This window comes from Grus americana, chromosome 5 (genome assembly GCF_028858705.1).
Source record: "Grus americana isolate bGruAme1 chromosome 5, bGruAme1.mat, whole genome shotgun sequence".
Classification (NCBI taxonomy): domain Eukaryota; kingdom Metazoa; phylum Chordata; class Aves; order Gruiformes; family Gruidae; genus Grus; species Grus americana.
The window spans coordinates 29,521,068-29,537,515 of NC_072856.1; the positions used below are offsets into that span (position 1 = coordinate 29,521,068).

At 47.4% G+C, this 16,448-nt stretch overlaps 1 protein-coding gene across 4 annotated transcripts in view; it reads left to right on the forward strand.

The window, feature by feature from the left end:
* Positions 1-10,494: 10,494 nt before the first annotated feature.
* Positions 10,495-16,448, forward strand: part of MAPKBP1 (mitogen-activated protein kinase binding protein 1) — a 103,376-nt gene continuing 97,422 nt past the window's right edge. For 3 of the 4 annotated variants that reach the window (XM_054827296.1, XM_054827300.1, XM_054827299.1), the window contains exons 1-2: positions 10,495-10,813; positions 11,652-11,995. In XM_054827296.1, coding sequence (XP_054683271.1) covers positions 11,879-11,995 — 117 coding nt within the window. In that variant the 5' untranslated portion in view covers positions 10,495-10,813; positions 11,652-11,878. The remainder of the gene's footprint in view (positions 10,814-11,651; positions 11,996-16,448) is intronic. The other variant, XM_054827297.1, reaches the window with a different exon arrangement.

The following is a 16,448-nucleotide window of genomic DNA, read 5'->3' on the forward strand; positions in this document are numbered from 1 at the left end:
ATGTAATTTTCTCCCCATCTTAGAAAAAAAATAGAAACAGAAGCAGAAATGAACTGTGTAACAAGCTGATAACCTATTAATTCTTTCATCAGATTGAAAGTAAAGCTTGAATGAGTCCAGTGCTATAAATCTTACTATTTTTTGTGAACGTTTCTCTCAAGGAAGCATGGACTCTCCTCTTTGCAGGAAGCTGTACCACCCGCATAAACCCAGTTTGTTGTCATGGCAATGTCAGTAGTTGCCTTATCTGTACACCAAATTGTAGGCATTCCTAGGATCATTGGAAAATTCAGGTGGGAAGGGACCTCTGGAGATCCGTAGTCCAGCCTCCTGCTCAGGGCAGGGTCAGCTATGAGATCAAACCAGGTTGCTCAGGGCTTTCTCCAGCCAGGACTCAAGGGATGGAGATGGTGCCACCTCCCTGGGACGTGTTGCTACCAGCCTTCTAGCCTTCCTAATTCCAGTCATTCTGGGAATAATATTTTGGGTTTGCCCTGTCTTTCACATTTATTCTCAGTGCTCTCTATTTTTCACTGCCTTGAGTCTATTCAGAAGAGGAATTTCCCTCCCACTTCGATGTCTTTCTCTGTCTGCAGGGTTGTTACACCTCACTTCATTGCTCATGAGCATAGTAGCACAGGCCATATCACTATCTTGCGTTCTCCTGTCTGCTGACATTTTTGATGCCATGCTTATCGCCATGACATCTGAAGAGTTTCTTCCGTGAACTTAAGATCTGGCTATACTTTCATATTTCCCTCTCTTTCGGTCAGTCATCTTGCCAAATGACTAACTGGCTGTGTTTTCTTGTATTTGACGTTTGTTTTCTGCCCACATTGGCACTGCTTTAGGAAAGCATCCCTAGTCAGAACAGTATTTGTGCATTAGCAATGGGAACAAACGCATCCGTACATACAAGTTAAACGTGCACTTGACTGCTCTTTGGATAGACTTACAAGCACGTAAATATTGCTGTTAATCCCAGTCCTTCCTATTTGTTGTCATCTATGTAAAGTGCACTGGTCTAAAGAAAGGAGAGAGCGCCCGTGTTTGTGTGTGTCCTTGTCCTGAAGGGTACCCCCTTGCCAACTCTCTTCTGACAGGATTGTTTCATGAGTTTTGTGTTTCACTCTTCTCCTGCTTGTATCATATTTAGTATGCCATGTCCTGAGGGCAACTGCTGTCCAAGGTTTGTCCTGTTTAATTGAATTATGGTTGCCATGGGGAGTGGAAAGGTCAAATTTCATTCTGCATGGTGAATTCTGCAAGCCAAGGTATGTTACAGAGGAAGGGAGAAACCTAGGTCTCAAAGCCTGTGTCAAGGAGCCAGGGGTTGAATTGACGGGGATTTTAAAAGGAGTTTATGGTAATTTGTTGCCTTACTTCCCAAGGAAGTGGAGTTGGAGTCAGGTACCAAATTTAGGCTTATTTGAAAACCCCAGCTCCACAGCCAAGTGCCACAGCTTTTTTGTTGTTGTTGTTGTGCCTATCTCCATGCTGTCTCTGTGCTTTCTGGCAGAGTCTCCTCTGGGACAGAGTTGTGCTTTGCCTTAGGCACCTACCAAAGCCCTCTCAGAGAGCCTCTCTAGAGAACCAAGCACACGCAAAGGGACTGACATAAACTACATGTACTTCCAGGTAGGGCTGGGCAGGGTACCAGCAACGGGTCTGGAAAAACACAAATAGATGCAGTGCCGGCATTTCTGGTATTTGCTTGCCAAACAGCATGAAATGTAGTTTGCGTTTCAGCCCTTGTGCCTTATTTCAGCGTCTTTGAGGTGAGGGATGGAACTCGGTGCTCAGGGATGCCACAGTGCTAAGCCTTCCCCTATAGGCTCTATACCAACCCAACGTACAAATCCTGAAGCAGCCCTGCCTGCCGCAGGGGGACACAGAGGTGGGCACCCCAATGGGAAGCAGCAGAACATTTCTACGGGGGGGTTTGGGACACAGCAGGAAGTTTTACAAAAAACACTCTTGCAAGGTTTTGGTTTGATGTTTGTTTTTTGTTTTTAAGGATGTGAAAGGCAAAAAGCAGAGCAAGTAAAGGGAACAATCATGAGATGTTACCCTCCAGGCAGGACTTCATGAGAAGGGATGGGGAAACCGAGGCAAGAGGCAGTGCTTGAAACCTGGCCAGCTAAGTTGCTCAACAACATGAGAGAGAGAGATATAACTTGCATGCTCCATTGCATTTGATTTTCCAGCAGTCATACTTGAGCCCTAACAGGGAAGGCAGGGTTGTGACATGAGAGGAAATTTAGAACGTCATCAACATGCTAAGTGTGATTGCAGGAGACATAGTGAGCAGCTGCAAAAACTGATATAAATGGTGGGATTCATGGCTTGCAATATAACACTTTGACATCAGAGGGACTTTGATTTTTGCTTGCTTACAGTTTTGCTGTAGTTCTTTAATTTTGCTAACGGTAGTAGTAATAAAAGGCATCTGTGGAGGCCAGCCAGCCATACAGCACATTCAAGCTGTAAGATCTGTCATGCTGTCGTCTTCTCAGGGCAAACTCCACAGCTGGCTGAGTTCTGGTTTACACTGTGAGCTTGCTGAGGATCACCAAGAGCAAGACTAACTCCAGCCAGGGCACTGCCTACTTTAGGCTTGCAGAAGATATTCATGCTACATTGTTCTCTTTAATTACTGCTCTCTGGAAACATAAGGCATGGGATGAAGGAGAATGAAACAAACAGGCTTATTTAGGTCAATTACAGAAGTACAGGCTAATTGCGAACAAAGTGGTAAAAGAGGAGCAGAAGGGGCTCAGAGGAAAATGTCAACAGTGACCTACATAATCTCGGGGAGGGAGAGGGAGGTTGGGCAGCAGGCAGTGGGGAACACACAGCTCAGCACGGGAGGGGTTTGCACGCTTCTTTCCTTTCAGGTCCCTGGGCCAGGGCCAGCCTGTGCGCTGAGTGCCGTCCGTGCAGTCTGCAGAGCTGGCCTAAGCACGTAAGAACATCCAGGGAGACATCAGCCAAGTGATGCAGAGGCATCGTTCCCATGTGACGTTTAGCCCCGCAGGAAGCTGCAAGACTTCTTCCCCAAGCCTCAGGGCAGACCTGGAAAATAACAGCCCCCCGCTTTCCATGCAGAACAGCCCTGGAGTGGAAATGGTGTTGTTTGTATGCTCTTGCTTATGCTACCAGAGGGAGGACAAGTAGTTGCTTAGACACATGCTGGAAAATGTATCTCGTGATCCTTTTCTGCACCTGTAATGGTAAGGAGCTCTCTCTAACCTAACCTGACCCAATATAACTCAACCCAATCCAATCTTTCTACAGGAAACAGGCCCTTGGGTGATCTTAGAGCAGCAACGCAGCAGCTTTCAACCTCTGCTCAGTGAGCCCTTGTGAGTACTTTAAAGATGTTTGTGGAAGGTAGCTGTTCTCCACTACCTTTCACAAACCCCCTAAACCTACTGCCAACAGGCTGAAGTGTGTAGGTGTCCGCATCTCCACTCACTGCAAAATGATTACGGGCCCAAAACTGGGAAAGGTATAAAGTGACTGCTCTAAGGGAAACCTTGAGCATTCCTTGCAGAGTTCAACAGTAAGTTCATCCTGTGCTTCACATTTCCAGAGAGCAGTAATTAAGGAGAACAATGGAACACAAATAACTCCTACAAAAGGGAACAAGGATTTGGCATCCCTTATTTAAGTACCAGCTCAGTCAAATGCTTTCCTATCATGTGGTTTTCAGCTCTGGACTCTCCTTGCAAGTAGGGACGGCTGTATCCAACATCCAATCTGTGTGCCTGCCAGCCCTGGCGCCTGGCCAGTCCGTGAGAGACAGCCCTCTCCTATCTGCACACCGCTCTTCTTGTCTCTACCCACATCGAAGGTCCCAGTTAACTACTCTCTAAAACAGACTGAGTTCATGCAGGATTGCAGTTCCACTGAGGGCTTTTGAGACCGTCAAACCATTTGGTCCTGCGTGTAAATCGGACAAGACTCAGTTAGATCTAAGCTTAAAGAAACCCCCGTGGATTAGCCTGGGTAACATGTCATGGCTTATGTTACCAGCCAAAGCTGTTATGGCGGGGAGTTTACAGGACCCAGACAGCAGCCGGGCTGAGTTTTGCCTCTGTACTTGCTGCTTGTTCGCTCTCATAGCCTCCCTGTAGACAGCAGGAAGCACAACACATTTACATTCAGAAGCTACCGCATGGTGTTCTGATGCCCTGCCACTGAAAAATGAACAACACAGGTCCTGCTTCTGGCAAAAATTTAATAGGGTTGTAACACGATTTACCTCCCTTCACAAGCTGGCTAGCACACATACTTGTGGGCCAGGCCACAGCTAGTGGGGATAACTGTTCACACGTAGTGCTGTGCTAGCTGAGAAGCTGGAACAGAATTAGCTGGGGCTGCAGCATTGCCCTCGGGGAGCTGCTGGCCCCCACAGTGCCCTGGCAGGCTTGTCTGTCCCTGCAGCATCCAAGTGCTGAGGCTCTCGTGAGGAGCGTTCACAGCACGTGCTGCCCGAGGTGGCTGTGGAAAGTCCTACAGCCATTCCTCCAGGCTTAAATCAGCTGGCCCAGATTTTTTTTTAATCAATCACATCTGCCACCTCACAGCAAGCTTGGAAGCATATATTGCTGCACACCGGATGCGCACATGCCTCGGGCACCAGGTGAGTCAGAACATGGCCTCAATTTGACAGCTGGACAGACACATGTACACACATCGCTAATTATGTTAAAAATAGTTTTAAATGAGGGCATTTTGTTCGCACTGCCCCTGGTTTCTCTTTATCAGCACAATTTTCTGGCAGCCAGCTGAATAGCATTCATGCATGTATATTTTTCTTTTTTTAAAGCTCAGCTGGGATCTGTGATATAAGCATAGTCTCCCTGGATGCATTATGAACCATAGATGTCTACATGACTTTTCCATGGGAACACATGAAGAAAAGATCCTGTGTAACTGCTGGCTGGGATCTAAACATTTCAAGTCAGGTACCAGGAGCCTGATAAAAAGACCCAGGCTTTGGTTGGAAACAATTTCCAGAAACTCATTCTGCTTATCCATTGTAGCTGTGGCAATAAGGGAGAGAGAGGAAGGGACAAAGCTCACTGGGGGAAAACAAGTCAACAAAACCAACTAACTCTGGTTGGGCTTCATCACCTGACGTGCTGTACATTGAGCTTTGGAGACCTTTGTGTGCCCTCTGAAGAATCCTCGGTGCATTTAGCCAGGGCAAACTCATATCTAATCAAGAGGTTAATAATGAATTTATTATTAAGCTTGCAGTAATTTTCATAGTTGGAGAAAAATGAAATGTAAAATGTCCTCTATATACTGCATGGTAGCTGCTTTTCTTCTCTTGCCCTCTACCCATCCAGTTTCTCACATAGTTATTTTTATTCTGGACTAGACCAAAGCTGCTTATCTTTCCTCCTTCACACTTTCTCCCCACCTGAGTGCCTGCTGTTCACTGTTCTAACAAGACAACAGGTGGAAAAAGACATTGTGACCCTGCTGAATCAACATCCTGTGAGGCTAAAATGATAGCCATTAACCTAACTGGAAAGCAGTACCGTGGTCCTTTGGAGGTAGAAGGGTAGATAACTCTTACAGAAGAAGACTGAATGCTCTTCTTCCACAGGGTTTCAAAGTTCGTGGGGAAAAATGTGTTCTCTGCTCTTCACTTGGACTGAAAGCTGCTCAGGAAAGTGGCAATGAGAGTGTGGAGCAAAATGTCTGTCCCCACTATTTGTGCAGATACACATGAGCAGGTTCAACCCATGCTCTAAGCTGTCTGGAAGCTATGAATCTGTGTGAGTGTGACGCTGATCCCTGACTAACTCACCTGGTCTCTGAGCTGGCCTCAATTGCTCATGCTGGCTGCCACAACTTCCAGTTTGGAGCTCCCTCTAGTACCAGGAAAGCAGGTCAGTTCTGGCATGTCAGTGTCTGAAAAAAAAAGGAAATCCTTTCTCAGATCTGTTTCTCTGACTAAGAAATGAATACAAAAATGGTAAAACCAAGCTGACCAAGCAACCATCCTGGGGCATGGCGGCAGTGTGGTATCAACACGTTGAGGGTTCAGAGGCATGGAGCACCTTGCTGCCACCATCGCACAGTGCTTGCGCAGCACTCAGATATGGTGATGGGACGATAGCTGCCCTCGTCACGTCAGTACTGCTGGCTGGAGAGTCACCTCACGTTCCCTGCCTGGCTGCAGGTGGTGAGAAGAGCTTTGTGTGTAAGGAGAACAAGTTAAAGGAAGGGTTTTAATATAACACTGAGAGGGCTTGTCTTGTTTTACATGCTCTTTTTTATCATGATATTTTTGACTAGGAAAATAATTTCGTTTAAAATCACCTCTAAAATGTTCCTTTTGCTTGGAGCCCTACAGGAGGATTATGGGATTATTTGCAAGATGCTATTTCTTAGAAAAGCATAGAGGATTTCTGCAACAGAGAAAAAACATTTTCAGATACTTTATTTCCTTATGCTTAAAAATACAGCATTTAATTTATTGAGACATTTGTTCTCTCTCATTATTTATGGCATCCCTCAGAAGACTACTTTAAGAACACATCATTCAAGACCAAATGCTGCAAATGCCAAAGGAAAAATGGCAAAATTTATTCATGGTCCATTGTCCTTTCTGGCAAGGAAGAGCTCATGACTTCTAGCATGAAGCTGAAAATCCTGCTGCCTTCGGTTATCATTAACTGATCTCAGGCAAGGTGCTGCCCTGTGGAGATGGGCCCTACAGGAACATATTGTAAAAGACAAGCCTTGTTCTGAAGTAAAGGCAATCTATAAAATGGTGAGCGATAGAGAGAAGACAGTAGCGGCACAACAAAAGGAACAGCAGGAATTGGTGGGGTGGGTGAGCACAGAGAGAAGCACACGCACTGTCACAAACCACACGTGCGTACCTTTGATGAGCTTCGACAGGGGAAGCAGTGAATGACCGGCTAGCAGATTACCAGCTTGACTGCTGCTGTGGGAGAGCTTGTTTTGGACATCGTGAGCAAAAGCAGCCTCAGGAGGGGTGTCATGGAGCAACGGCTTTACCAGTTGCTTCTAGACATGCTACTGGATGAAAAGTAGAAGTTTATTTCTCGTTATTTCAAGTTATTTGGTATTTATTGAAGGATGGGATTGGGAGAACAGAAGCCATGCAGGTTAGCATCGTCTACTCCAGTTTCACCCAAGCTAAAGCTCTAGTAGTTGTAGAGTCAGTGCAAGCGTTTTGCACCAACCTTTCATAAGTTTGATATTACAGTTGGAAAATTGGGCCCTTCTAATGATGGAATAGGTGTGTGGTAAGACTTGTACTGCAATACCTAGAGGAAGCTGGTGATTCCTGCTTGTTTTCCTTTTGTATTAATAGGATCAAAGAGAAAAAGAGCAAGGGTTTGTATTAAAACTTTAGAAAAAGTTTCTTTAAAAATCACTGGCAAGATCCTTCTTTTTAGGATGAACTGAAGAAACTCTGTGACATTTCATACTGCTTAAAAAATAACTAAAAAGGTAGTATGCTTTAGTCAAAAAATCAGAAACATCTGTTCCCTGTCCCAGTTCCTTTTCTGAATTTAGAAGTCCACTGATGTTTTGGAGTTAGCCTGTCTCTTCAGTCGCTTCACAGACACAAAGAATTGTAATCACAAATCACATTATGCTGTGCTCAGCTTTCAACAAAAGAGGAACAATGCTAGTTGCATTTAAACAGCGTCTCCCAAGCAAACATCTCAGATGTTCCTTGTTTTCAAAGACATCCCTCAGTTCTTTCTCAAATGCATGCATGTTTCTCCCAAATGTGATGACTCTGATGTTTTACTGTTGAACAGCAGAAATTTTAAGAACTATCAACTACTTTTTTTTCTTTTTCTTCCCTGTGCAATGCCACGTCCCAGTCCTGTACAGGCTGCTACACGTTTTTAACTCCATGTCCAGTGTGAGTAGTTCCACTCTCTAGAATTGACACCAGTCTGGATAAAACTAAGCACACGTGTAAATCTTCATAGAGCAGGGATTTTATTTTTGCAGCAGCAGCTCTGGTTTCCTTCATGAATTTCTCCTCACCCTTAGCAACAGGGCACTGTTATTCAGCAACAGGACAATAGAGTCAGTAGGAATGGACAACATTCACATTTTCTAGAAGTATCCTTTTCTTATGTGCCACCTCTTGGGTTGCAGGCCATGTCTGGGGCTGAAGGCTATGATACTTTCCTAGCTCCCATGGACTTAAATTACTTTTAATTTTAAAATAATTGTGAATTACCAACTCTTCCAGTTTTATTGTAAACCTCACAACATTTGGTATCTTTCTGAAAGCCCTGGTTCCTGGAACCTTGTGACTTTTTGACATAGCCATAAGTATGGATTTCTCTATGGCACCTGTGTACCAAAACTACAGCCTAACAAAGGTTAGAAACTGACATTTTAAACTCACTTCCTGCAGGTTGTTATGGCATGACTGGAGCTGACAGAGGGTAGAAAGATGTCCTGTGTTATCTTATGCCTCTGGCTGTTTCCATCAATACACACAGGTTTCGGACCAGTCAAGCCTTAAGATCCTAATCCTGCAAGAGCTTGTGCCTGCTCAGAATCCCACTTTGAATGCAAACCACCTTTTCTGGAAATTCAGGTGGCGCAGGTTCACATAGTCACCAGCTGTGACAGTGGCAGTGTGCTGGCCACAATGCGCACCGCTAAGAGGAAGACAATGGCCCGTGTGGATCTTCCGTCATAGTAAATCTGTGCCTGAACTTTGGCAAATTTTCATGGACTGTATTTTTTGAATGATCATCTGCAATTGCTGTGAATAGTCTGGCTTTGCATGTGTCACTGAAGATGGGACAGTCACCAAAGATGGGAAAGTGAGGAGGGCACCCATGTAGGAGACAGGGAGTCAGAAAGATGCTCCAAGGACAGATTGCAATAAAAGGCAGAGCATGTTAAGGAGCGGGGTCCTAGCAGGACTTTTCCACCCTAAGAAATGCTGGTTTCCTTTCTCCCCTTTAGGGCTTTGGTGTGGAGGTGTTAGGCCAGTATGGACACGTACAGTCTCTTTGAACTTAAGACTCCATCTTAACCATACGTCCTCTGGTAGCAATTCAGGCTCGGTGGCCTGTGAAATCTGCCTCCCCACCTCCTCTCATGCAATTAGTACCTGCCACGGCATGGTAGGGATGCTGTCTGTCCCCATTTGGGAAGGACAAGAATTAGCGTAGGGACTTCTGAACTCTTCCATGGGGAACAGCTATTAGGCAGCTCCAGGGCAAAACCTTCTTGCTGGCCTGGTGTATGTTTTGTTGTGTGCTTATAAAATTCTTTAGTATTTCATCAGAAAGGGAAAAATGTGTATGTTTTCATCCACACTATGCAACTGTTCAGTTTTCTCGGTGCTAAGCTAAACATGAGGTGGACTTGGCAGTGTTAGGTTTACGGTTGGACTCAATGATCTTAAAAGTCTCTTCCAACCTAAATGATTCTATGTTTGCTTCTAGGCTGTCACCTGCTATAACCCAGCACACAAGCTTCCACGTTTCTGATTCCATGGGCTCCATCCCTGCATCTTGATGTGACAGTGAGCTGCCAGACTCCTAGCAAAAACTCTGGAGAGGTGAAGGGAGAAGGAGCTCCAGGACCTCTTCTTAGGTGGGAACAGACCAGCTGCTGTGGAGTCCCATGGTCATCCAGTAACAGCCAGCCCAGCTGCCATGGGTTTGGCTTTGCCGGCAGCCTCCACACCAGCTAGCTCTGTGGCCATTGTAGAGCCGAACACCAGATGTGCAGTGTTAGAAGATGCGTATCAGCCAAGTCTGGCTACCCTAAGGTAAGGCAGTCGCCCAACAACTTTTCCACCTCCACAGTGAAACGCACGACCCACATCTTTCCAGAAGCACCCTGAGCACCGCTGTCCTCAAGAAGGCCCTGAGACCCCACGGGTGTTACAGCAGTGCTGTGTGTGGGCAAGGCCTACCCGGCTGTCCCACAGCAGGCGGGCACAAGCTGGCACCCCCTGTCCCTTTCCCACCCCAGAGCGGCAGGGCCACACAGTCCCACAGCCCCCTGCCCCGTCACTTCCCCAGAGGGGTCCTGACAGCACAGGCAGGCTGTGGCAACAAGCCAGACACGGCCGACCAGCGACCCTGGGGCAGACCAGCCAGCATGACACTCCCGGCCACAGCAAACCGCCCCCAGACACGGGGACGGTGGTGGGGGGGACACAACCGAGGGCCCCGAGGGGCGCCGGGCACAGCAGCGATCTCTACAAGTCCTTGCCTCCCTCCGGTCCCACTTGTCTCTTGGGTGGGAGACGCACTTCGTTTCCCCCATCATGGAGCGCCAGAGCCCGACCAGCGCCAACCCCCCGCCCCAAAGCCCGGTAACGGCAATCCGGCAACCCTTCTCCGCCCCACGATCCCTCCGCCAGGTCTCCGCGCCGTCCCATATCCGTCCGCCGCCCCCCAGCTCCGCGCCGCGTTTTGACCCGCGCGGGCCGCCGTAGCGCGGCCGGGCGGCCGGCCCGGGGATGCGGGCGGGCGGCGCTGCGGCCGCCGGGGAGGGGGCGGCTGGGCGGACGCTCGCCCCTGGGCTCTCGGGGCCGGCGCAGGGCCCGGCGGGCGGCCTCGACCCCCCGCTTCTGGCCGAGACCTGAGACTCTGGAGCCGCCCCCTCGCTGCCGCAGCCGCCTCTGAGGGAACGGCCCTCGCCCCGCCCGCGGGGGCGGCCCGCTCGGCGGCCCCTCCTCGGGGGAGGCCGGCTGCATGGGCAGGCACTGCGGGGCACCGTGGTCGCCGGCCTCCCCGGCAGAGCCGTTCCTGGGCAGCAGGTAGGAGAGGTTTAAGCCGGCGGGTTAGGCTGGGGGTGTGTGGAAGAAACGCGTCCCCTCAGCCTGCGGTGCTGCCGCCGCAAGGAGAGGGGCTGGCGGTTGTGCTGACTTGGACGTTTCTCTCTTCCTCTCCTCTCTTTCCCCTTCTTTCTCGCTCTCTCTTCCCCCCGCCCCCGTTTTGCACGGAAGCCGGGAGGATAATTTACTGCAGGCTTTGGATCCCTTTTCCCCCTCTTTCCTCCGGCCACCTCTGGGGCTTCGGGAAAGGTGAAGGATTTGGCCGGGGGTCTGTAATCGTTGGCAGCAGTTACAGTTCCTCCTCGATCCCCTTTATAAATAGAGGGTGCGGGGATATGAAATATTATATGCCTTTATTATCAGATATCACCCACTGCGTATATGTGTGTACTTAAAGCAAAGCTAAATTTGTGAGAGTTAAAAACTCCCTCGGGTTTATTCTCGGTGTGCTTCTGCGACTTGGCGTTTAACAATCAGGTACGGCATTGGGCTTTCCAGACTGGGAAGCCTAAGGTGGAATGGATGTGTAGTACAAAAGCAAGGGGGCTGGATGGACCCTGCTAATGGACTCCAATGGTGGGAATTTTTGTCATTGTCAAAAGATGATACTGAAGTGTAAACCATCTAAATTTTTTGGATCTGGGAATTGGTCTAGATGTGCTAATTGATACTAAAAGGATGATAATTTTTGTGGAAGCCTCTGAGAATAAGTAATACTGCACCCATCCTTATCGTAAACTCTTGAATTTGGCATTTCTTGCAAAGAATGAGGCTAGAATTTATTGCGAATGTTGTATTGACCTACGGGTGCATCTTTCAGTTTAGATTACTGCTGATTTGATCCTCTGGAATCTGCAAAAGGAAAGTCTGCCAGCCTCTGTGAATAGCTTTGCAGTGTAACAGGAGCGGAGTTCCCGAGCAGAATCGCTGAGAGATATGTGAACGAGTGTAAGCAAAGCTGAGCACATTGGTATTTCTGCCTCAAACCTGGGTTCATTCCCCAGGCACGGTTTGTGTGTGGGGTGAATACCCTATTGGCACCTGGAGATGATGTCGGTCGAAGGGTCTACAATAACAAGTCGGATCAAAAATCTACTTCGCTCCCCTTCCATTAAGCTGAGGAGAAGCAAGCCTGGGAACAAGCGTGAAGATACAGGCAGCAAGGTGAGTGCTGCGTGGTGCGGCCAGCGTGCTTTAACTTTGTTGCCTAAGGTCCCGTCTGCGCTAACAATACTGCTTTGGGAGACCTGGTGTAACTGTAGAGTGATGCAGAGCAACTGATACGTGACTGTAGTCGTGTCTTTTAGTTGGGATCTTTACTGCGCTGCAGATCCTTGCTAAAGCCTGGGTCTCTCTTCTGAAACACACTCTTTTTGCTTGTGTGGTATGTTCCCAGTCTGTATCAGAACACTTTTGGGATTTCCCACACTGTGGTGTGTGGTGTTGTTACATTTGACTGACAGAAGAAATATAATGCTGTCTCTTCCTCCATGTTTCCAACTGCTAACCTGCGTTACCAGCAGCTAACGATACACAAAGGCCTGTTCTGTGTAAGCAGTTGCTGTCAGCCGCGCAAAGGAGTGTTTTGTGAGTGTGTGGGGAAGGGTAGGATGGTCTGAAAGATGGAGGATGCGAGACGTCTCTTGGAGGTAACTGTTCAGATGTTCCACAGGCCTGGATGAGCTTTTCTCTGTGTTCCTCCTCTGTGTGCCTCAGACCCCCTTCCCTTGGGGATGTCTTGCCTGGAGTATAATTCCTTCTACCTGAAAAATCTGTCATTCTTCTTGGTATTGTGGAGAATTCATAACAGACAGTCACTCACTGGAAATTGACTGGTGTCATGAGGAGAGGAGGATGACTTAACCCCGGCTGCAGGGACAACAGGAGCTGGGTGGCATTGCCCTGTGCTGACAGCAGGCGCCTCTGAGTCAGGGCACCTCATTCTGTCCCTGCCACTGATTCACTTGTAACCCTGGGCAAATCACTCAGCCTTTGCATAGCTTGCTCTCTCCATAAATAGAAAGCTTAATCCCTCCTACCTTGTGAAGATTCACTAATAAATAAGAAATGCTTGTAATCCATGACTGCAAAGTACATTCATTTGTCTCAAAACATTAGTGCTTCAAAATTTATCTCTTGGAGTGAAGAGTGTGTGTAAAACTTCAGGGGAAATAAATGACACTATACCTAAATGGCCTGTCCCCAGCATGAGATCCTATTCTCAGAACTCTAGTTCAGGTCAGAAGTCCCCTGAGACGGCTGTTTAGTACCAAGGAACACAATATTCTTCTCTTGCCAAAAAAGAAAAACCTGCTCAGCTTTCTCAAAGTTGTCTAGAGGAGAGTCCTTGGTGTTTGTGCATGACCTCAGTGCGTGCATGTGCATGCATGTGCTGCATTTAATGCAGTGTGGCAACTGCCAGTGAAACGTGCTTTGTAGCTGTTGCTGAAGAGCAGTTTGTTGATTTGTATTTTGTAGACACCTCTGACGAAAGAGCCAAAAGCCACCTGTCCCACCATGTACAGTGGGCATTGGATTCTGGCTCTGTGAACAGAAGCTAAGGTCTGCACACTCCTTTCCAGAGACGGGATCTGCTGCTACATATCCCGGGTCTTCTCTGGTACCTGTTTTGTTGGGGTTTTTTGTATTTTTTTTTTTTTTTTCCTTGCACATACCTTTTGGAAGAGCTTCATTGTATCCCTTGTGCTGTCTCCCAGTGTGCAGCCAAGGCTGTCTAATCCCCTGGGGATATAATGGATTTATTCCACACCATCATATTAGGGTTTGAGGGCTGGATTTTGTGTATCTTATTAGTAAGAGCAGTTAATCAGTGAGATGCAAAGGAACTGCTGGGGAGTTTGCTGGTAGAAGGAATTTGTCATGATGAGCAGTTAGGTGCCGGTGTTCGTCTCCTAAAGCGATCTGCTCTGAGTTTCCCTCAAATGAGTTATGGCCTGCCTTCAGTGGGACAGCTGGAGTGGGCAAGGCAAAAAGGAGTGAGCCCCTTCTAACACATGTTGGATATCTGTGGAGATGCTCCCTCTGCTAGGTATGTGCTCCTTTGCCTTCCAAGGTGAGAAGCAGCTCTACTTTTCTAAAATAGCAGGAAACAGATGCTCTCAGTCTGCTATTTGGTGTGAGGGTAAATCCCTTGGGACTGAAATTGAGCATCGTACACATCGCTTCTGAAGGATCTTTGCTGACCTGCAGGGAGGGTTTTTTCAGGCATCTTTGTCTTTTGGACGTTTTGAGAAATGACTGCTCCAAGAGATGCATGTGACACTAGTTACATGGAAGTATGGAAGAGCCTATGAAGCTGGTAGCTTTGGCTGGTCATCTCTGCTGAACATTGCTTGGTTACATAGGATGGAGCAGGACTGTTGCCCTAGATTAATGCCTGAAAGGTGATATTGTGCTTTGTACGTGCAGATGTAGGTGAAGAGCAAGCCCTCAACAGCTCTGTCATTCCTCTGAGTCCCTCAAGCTTTTATTGCAACCAGCTGCTCAATTTAAGATGGACAGGCACCCTCAGTGGCACTGCCTTAACTTCCATGAGCTGTGATTTTCCCCTCCAGTGGAAAGTGTCCCTTCTCTTTCCTAAACAATTCTTTGGTGGTGTGAGCCCTACCAGGCTTTCTCAGTGGTTAGGGACAGACCCCTTGGGCAGTTCGTCATGCTGATGAGAAACCCTGTGAAAACTGGCTCCTTTCAGTGATGCAGCCATGTAAGGCTGGGCTGGCTGTGGGCAGGCTGTGGGAGGCTGGCCCCACAGAGACCTGTTTGTGCATTGCTCTGGAAGAGGGAGTGTGGGTAACTACAGATATTTTGCATGAGGGCTGTGCAGGACGTGCAATGTGTTACTTTGGAGCTGTACAAGAGAGAACTTGTTTTGTGACTTTTATTAGGACTTATTTCTTGCCTATAATTAATGCATGGTTTTACTGTGCAGTCCCAGGAGATCTCTGCAGGAATAAAACTAAGGAACCAATACATAATTATGGATGTTTAAAATATAAATAAATAAAATAAGGGGAAGGAACGGGAGCTCTTTAAGTAATGCTTGTTGACAAATTTGATGTAGTGTTTGGTTTTGCTGCTGCTTTTTGAAAACAACTTTTGTTTGGTGGGATTCTTGATTTTTTTTTTGTTGCTGTGTGACTAGCTCTGTGTTTAGACTGGGTTTTTTTGTGTGTGTGTCTTCTGCTGTTCATGGCTTGAATCCACTTTTCCTGTTCTCTCGAGATCTGTTTTTTGTGTTGAACCAATATAGACTTAGAGTACAGTGACTTAAGTCTAGGCCTAGATTGCTGCAATTTTAACATGTCAGTCTGGCGGCTGGAAGCTAAAATTTCCTCAGATAAGTTGGTTGGCCTGTGTTCAATTTCTAGAGGATTACTACTAGCCTTACCAGAAAGCCAGCCATGCATCTGGTCACCGTGCTTGTGATTCCAGTAGAGACATGAAATTAAAAGCTGGGCACCGAGTGCCTTTGAAGCAGCATTGATCACCCTGCATGAGCGTCACTAGTGGGACAGTGGGGAAGCTAAGGGTTGAGCCATCTCCCATTGCTAAAATGCCCTGGTTGCTCTAGTACCCTGCAACTTGGCTACACAAATCTCTCTCTGCTCACAGAAGTAATGTACCTGAGCAGGTACAGTTCCTGCAGGGGCTGTTCATATTGTTAAGCTCTACTCTTGTAACTACAAGCATCTTTTTAACTGATGTCTCTGTACCTGTTTTGGGGGGGTGTGGGTATCCTCAGTCAAAGCAGATTATGAATGTCAATGTAGAAACAAATTGCTACAAAACCTGCTACAGGCTTTTCCCTAAAACAGTAAGTTAGGGAGTCAAAGAAATGCATTTGGAATTTGCTGCTTGTTTCTTTGATCTCTCCTGTTTTTTCTAAGCCAGAAATATTTCAAGTTGCCAGTTTCAAAGAGCGCTTTGACTAAAACCTGACGTTCCCCAGCAGGAAGTCATTCAGCGCAGGGATTGTTGTATTGTGGTCTCCCCTCCACCAAGTGTCGTGCGAGCATGTGCAGCTGGAGCGCCTGTTCCTGCTCCACATTGGACTGGATGGCTCTGCAAAACCTTTTTGAGAGCTTTTGTTCTGAAAATGAGCCCTGACTAAGTTGCTCCTAGTGCGACAAGGTTTCCTGTGCTCCTTTGGTGAGGCATGGTCTGTTCTTACTGCCAGCCTCTGGGCTCCCATCAGCCTGATGGTAGCTCCCTGGTTAGGGCAGCAGAAACATATATGCATACCTCTGTGTCCTTTTGGTGAGCAGACGCAGATTTAAGAAGGAAGCAGATCCATGGAAGCTTGAGCCCCCTCATGCCTTGTCATGCCCCTCGCATTCCCAGCACGGTTCTCCAGCTCCTCAATCCCCTGAGAAATTGTAGGGCTTGGCTAGGACCACAAGCTCTCCTGGACACAGGAGAGTGGAGTAATGTTTCTGGCCTGGCTGTACCTTCCTGCCTTCAGTACACAGTCTTTTTTGTTTGAAAATATTGTACCTTCCAACATGAATCAGTTTAGACCACTACTAGTCTTAACCGGATCAGCTGAGAATTGCTGAACCTGAACTGGAACAGAACCAAAAACCACATAAATTTGATT